The 4,977-nt window shown below is 56.3% G+C and overlaps 1 protein-coding gene across 5 annotated transcripts in view; it reads left to right on the top strand.

The window, feature by feature from the left end:
- CCDC42 (coiled-coil domain containing 42) overlaps window positions 1–3,825 on the top strand; it is a 6,930-nt gene extending 3,105 nt beyond the window's left edge. Inside the window, exons 1-8 of one of the 5 annotated variants that reach the window (XM_027896861.1) lie at window positions 60–70; window positions 130–499; window positions 794–899; window positions 1,029–1,133; window positions 1,696–1,893; window positions 2,507–2,728; window positions 3,105–3,263; window positions 3,690–3,825. In XM_027896861.1, the coding sequence (XP_027752662.1) occupies window positions 414–499; window positions 794–899; window positions 1,029–1,133; window positions 1,696–1,893; window positions 2,507–2,728; window positions 3,105–3,263; window positions 3,690–3,752 (939 nt within the window). In that variant the 5' untranslated portion in view covers window positions 60–70; window positions 130–413 and the 3' untranslated portion in view covers window positions 3,753–3,825. The other 4 variants (XM_027896863.1, XM_027896862.1, XM_027896859.1 and 1 more) reach the window with 4 other exon arrangements.
- The last annotated feature ends 1,152 nt before the right edge of the window (window positions 3,826–4,977 follow it).

The following is a 4,977-nucleotide window of genomic DNA, read 5'->3' as shown; positions in this document are numbered from 1 at the left end:
TAGCCAAAGGAGATGTCACAGTGATTGAATAGCCACGGGAGGTGTCACAAGGGCCACAGGATCTGTCACAGTGGTTGGACAGCTACAGGAGGTGTCACAATAGTTGGATAGCCACAGGATCTGCCACAGTGCTTGGAGCAGCCACAGGAGCTGCCAAAATGGTTGGAGTAGCCTCAGGGTCTCTCTGTGGGATTAGAGTAGCCACAGGGCTTGTTATGGGGGTTAGAGCAGCCACAGGGCTTTTCCTGGTGCATTAGAGTGGCCACAGGGCCTCTCTCTGGGGTCAGAGCAGCTGCAGGGCCTGTCCTGGTGCACTGGAGTAGCCACAGAGCTTGTTGCAGGTGTTGGAGTAGCTGCAGGTGAAGGCAGGGACAGGAGCAGGGCCAGCAGGACCTGGGCTCTGGTGGCTGCTGATGGCTGGAGCGATGGACCCGGGAGACAACGAGAATGCCAACTATTACCGTGAACAGTACAGGGCCAATCTCCTGACCCTGCTCAGGTGAGGGGGCTCCTCCACCCTCTTCTCCCGTCTCCTCCATCCCTTCTTGCCCCACTGTGGCAAACTGCCATCCCTTATCTCCATCACTTCCATCCCCTCTTGTACCTCCCTTCCCCGGCCCTGTTCCTCCTGTAACCCCCCTTTGCTCTGCCAGGGGATCCCCCCTGGGGAGGGCTGGGGATGCCACGATGACAGATGGGCTCTGTCAGGCTGCTCTGCCCCATCACCACCCAGTCCAGCAGCCTGCAAGGACCTGGATCCAGCGTGTAACCCTGAGGAAATACTCTCTCACAGGGAACTCGGAGAGCCAGATGAGGACCCTGCATCCTCATTTATGTGCCTCCTGAAGAAGAAGAAAGAATTACGATGTTTGGAAGAGGATGTGGAGGAGAAAAAAGAGGTGAGGAAGATGGGAGGGTGGTGGGATGTGGCTGGGAGGGCTCTGGGGTTTTTTGGCAGGTGGCAGCAGCGTGCAGGTGGCTGGTGCTGGGCGTGGGCAGCCGTGTCACCCTCTCTCTGGTGCTGCCAGGCCTTCAGGGAGAGGCTGGAGGCCATTGCTGAGCAGTGGAGGGACCTGCACGCTAGGAGGACTCAGCTGAAGGCCCGTGTGGAGAGATCTGGGAGGACTGTGCAGGTACAGCTGCCCTGCTCAGCTTTCACAACTCTGAGCCACACCACCAACTCCTCCCTTGGGAAAAAGTCTTGGACCAGCACGCCTGGCCAAGCCTCCCTTGAACCTGGAGCTGTGAGAACAGCACTGGCAGGACCCAGGGGTTTGTACCCCAGAGCTGGAAAGCCCTTTTAGGGCTTGGGTGGGGAGAGCTTGTCCTGCACCCATGTGATCTCCTGAGGGCCCCAAATGTCCCTCCAGGAGGGTCTCAGCCTTGTCCCCTCTGTTGAGCTCCATCAGTCTTCCAGGGACAGGTACAGGGAGGTCTGAAAAAAATCAGAGTGTCATCTCAGGGGCTGCCTCCAAGACCAAAGGGTCAGTGCCACAGGGCACTGTAAAACAGGGAGGAAAATTGTTCCCAGGGATGCTCCAGTGCTGCTCTCCTCTCTGAAGGTTTCTATCTCCTTCCAGTGCGGTTGAATAACCCAGCTCCATCTTCCCTTCCCTTCCCTTCCCTTCCCTTCCCTTCCCTTCCCTTCCCTTCCCTTCCCTCTGTCTGTGCGTGCTGATGGGGAAACATGACCAGGAGAATGAAATGCTGCGAAACCAAGCCCTGAGGAAAGCCAGCAAAGATAGAGAGGAGAATATAAAAAAGGAGAATGAGCTCCTGAGAGCCAAGAGGGAACTGGAAGCCCTCAGAAAACAGCATCAGAAACTCTGCCAGAAACTGCCAAAATACTCTGTGTTCAAGAGGTACCTGGAGGATGTGGTGGAGGTCTCACAGGTGAGGTTGGACCTGAGAGGCAGATCCTGGCCTCTGGGAGGGCCTTATGTGGGTGTTAAAATAGAAGAGATGAGGCAAGTTCAGGGAAATTATAACACTTGATCAAACCCAGAGACCTCAAGTGGGATAGGAGGGAGTTATTTACAGCCAAGGTGAGCCACAGGGAGCAGAGTCAGGGGAGGAGAACCAGAACAGGAGGTGAAGGCTTGAGAAAACCAAGAAAAAACATGAAAAAGGTTGAAAGCTCAGGGCTGAGGAGAGTGGGGCCCCTTTGGTGTCACCATTTCAGGTCATATTCGTGGTTTGGGAGGGGTGAAGGGCTGCCTGGGAATGAGATCCAGGCAGCTGCAGCTGTGGTTGTGTTTATCAGAGCACTGCTCACCTGGGGAAGAGGTGAAATATCTCCCCTTGCCTGTGGCAGTGACAGCTCCAGGCCTGGCACAGTGGGATGCCATCACACAGGGAACGTGGTGGTGCTCAGGAGCCAACAGGAGTCTTGAGGAGAAGGGAAGATCTGAGGGAGGTGTTGGTCCTGGTCAGGGCAGGGTGCCAAAGGACACGAGATCTGCAGGTGGTGAGGGAAGCTACTAACACCAGGAATCCTGTGCTGCAGTTTCGGGACATTGAGGATGTCATTTCATTCTACAAGTCACTGATGAGGTCTCGCAAGGAGCTGCTGCAGTCACAGCACCGGGACAAGGAGATGACTGAGCAAGCCAGGGTGCTCCTGGACCAGTACAGGGCACAGAAAGGAGCTGAGATGCTTCAGTGCAAGAACGAACTGGTGCAGCTAAAACAATATTTAGACAAGGCTCAAAGCGACCTCCCTGTCTGGGTAAGGGACTGTGGGGCGGGCAGGGCAAGATCTGCAAGGCCTGACTGAGCCAAAACTGGCTGATGGATTCTCCTTCAGCCATGGGCTTGTGGCAAGGCCCAGCAGCAGCCTTTGTGATTGGAGCAGATGCCTAATTTCTTCCCTCCGTGGGGTTTGCAGAAGGAAGAATGAAAGCCCAGGTCTGGAGCAGGTTTGCCCTAAGGCAAAGCTGGAAAGCACCTGGTCTGGGAGGGGGGGTCAGTGGCATGTGCTGCTGCAGGGGATCGGCTTCCCTGCTGTGGGGAGGGCTCTTCTGGATCTGCTTCCACCACACTGAGCTGAGCCACGCTGAACCGAGCTGACATGTCCCCCTGCTCCATGTCTCCTCTCCTCCCAGGAGGCTCAGTGGATGGACATCCAGAACAGGGCTGCCAAGAAGAGCACGAAGCTGAGGGCCATCGAGAGGACCATCCACGGCCTCTTCCACGCCGCCAGCACACGGCTGAACGCAAAGTGGAAGGTGGCAGCACACGACACTCACAGACAGCTGGAGATGGTAAAGCCAGGCCAGAGCCCTTCTCCCTGCCCAGAAAGAGGAGCAGGAGTGACTCTCAGCTGCCCAAAGGGAGGGGAGAGCCCACAGGCCCACCAGAAAACTTCCTTTTCACCTGGTTGCTGTCGGGCACGGGGAGGGGGCTGGGGACTCCGGGCAAATCTGGCTTCTGGCTTCTTCTTGTGGGGCAGAGGAAGTGTGAGCCAGGCAGGCTGGGACAGGGGATACAGGTCAAGCCATGGCCAGGGTTTGGTTTCATTCAGCCACTTGTCCACAGAAGCCCACTGTGGTGGTGCAGATCCAGCAAGGCAAATGCCTTGTCCTCCAGTTTAGTTGGGGACATTTGCCTCCAAAAGGAACAACAAGCTCCCCTCTGCCCCCTGTTCCCATCCCTGCACTGAGCTCTGCCTTCTCTCTTTCCCACCCTAGATCCAGCAGTTTATTGAAGACCTCAGGGACATCTCTATGGAGGACATGGAGAAGTACAAGTGAGAATCTGTGCAGGGACCTGCCCTTCCAGCAGGGTGGAAAGGGAAAGGAGAGAAGCCAAGAGATACTGCAGAATTAAAAAAAAAAAAAAAAAAAATTTTAGGGTGTCTCTTCATTTCCTGGGAGGGTTGGACACATCAGAGCTCCATCCCACAGATGCCACAGGGATGCCTTCTCTGGCAGATGGGCTTCTGGTTGCAGGAGACAGTGTCCCAGCAAAGCATGCAAGGTGGTGAGAGCAGGCTGGGGCAGCAGAGTCCCAAACAGGGATCAGTGCTCACATTTGGACATCCCTCTCAGCCTAATCTCAGCTATTTGAGAGGGATGTTACAACATGTTGGGGAGACTGTGCCTGGGGAGAGCTTCAGAGGGTTCCCACCACCACACCCAGCATGTCACCACCTCCCAGCCAGCAGCTCTGTGTGCCAGGGCTGGATCTGAGCCCCTTCACCCCACAGGCTTCAGCATCCTCAGACACTGCCCTTCCCTGCTCCTCTGTGAGACCAAGCACACAGCAGTAGGAGAGAGAAAAAAACCCCAGCAGGAGAGAATGAACTTTGCTGTGGCCCTCAGGGGTCCCAGGGATTGGTAAATGTCTTGCAGAGGCACCGGTGATGATACCAAGAGCAGCAGCTCTTGGAAAAGTCAATTCGTGACTCATCCGAGAGCAGGGAGGATGATGTGCATTTGTGCCCTTGCATCTTGTCTAAGCAGTGACATATCCAGAGGCACCTGGATCGTTTACAGCCCTCCTGAGAGGTGACTCATCTGTCCCCTCTCCTTCCACCCACAGCCACCCCTCACCCACTTCGTTGCCTCTCGCTGGTGGCAGCTGCGGGGAGAGAAAGCCAAAGGAGCAGCTCTGGCCCCTGAGGAAGGCGGGGGCTGCAGTGCCTGCCACTCCTGAGGGATGGTCTGAAGGCTCTGCTGTCTCCAGGGGCTTAAGGAGAAGGCAGAGTGATGGGACAGGTTTCCTGAAGTCCTTTGGGTACCGAGTGCTGGCCACTTTGGATTGTTAGACCTCACCTGGAGTGCTGTGCCCAGTTCTGGCCCCTCAGCTCAGGAAGGACATTGAAGGGCTGGAGCAGGGACAGAGAAGAACAACGAGGCTGGGGAAGGGTCTGGAGCACAAGTGCTGTGAGGAGCAGCTGAGGGAGCTGGGGGGGCTCAGCCTGGACAGGAGGAGGCTCAGGGGGGACCTTCTCACTCTCTGCAACCCCCTGACAGG

Source organism: Empidonax traillii, unplaced genomic scaffold (assembly GCF_003031625.1).
Source record: "Empidonax traillii isolate 1590-97213 ecotype Southwest subspecies unplaced genomic scaffold, ASM303162v1 scaffold518:size600044, whole genome shotgun sequence".
In the NCBI taxonomy this organism is placed as follows: Eukaryota; Metazoa; Chordata; class Aves; order Passeriformes; family Tyrannidae; genus Empidonax; species Empidonax traillii.
Note: the sequence above shows the minus strand (reverse complement) of the source record. Positions and strands in the feature narration are given on the sequence as shown.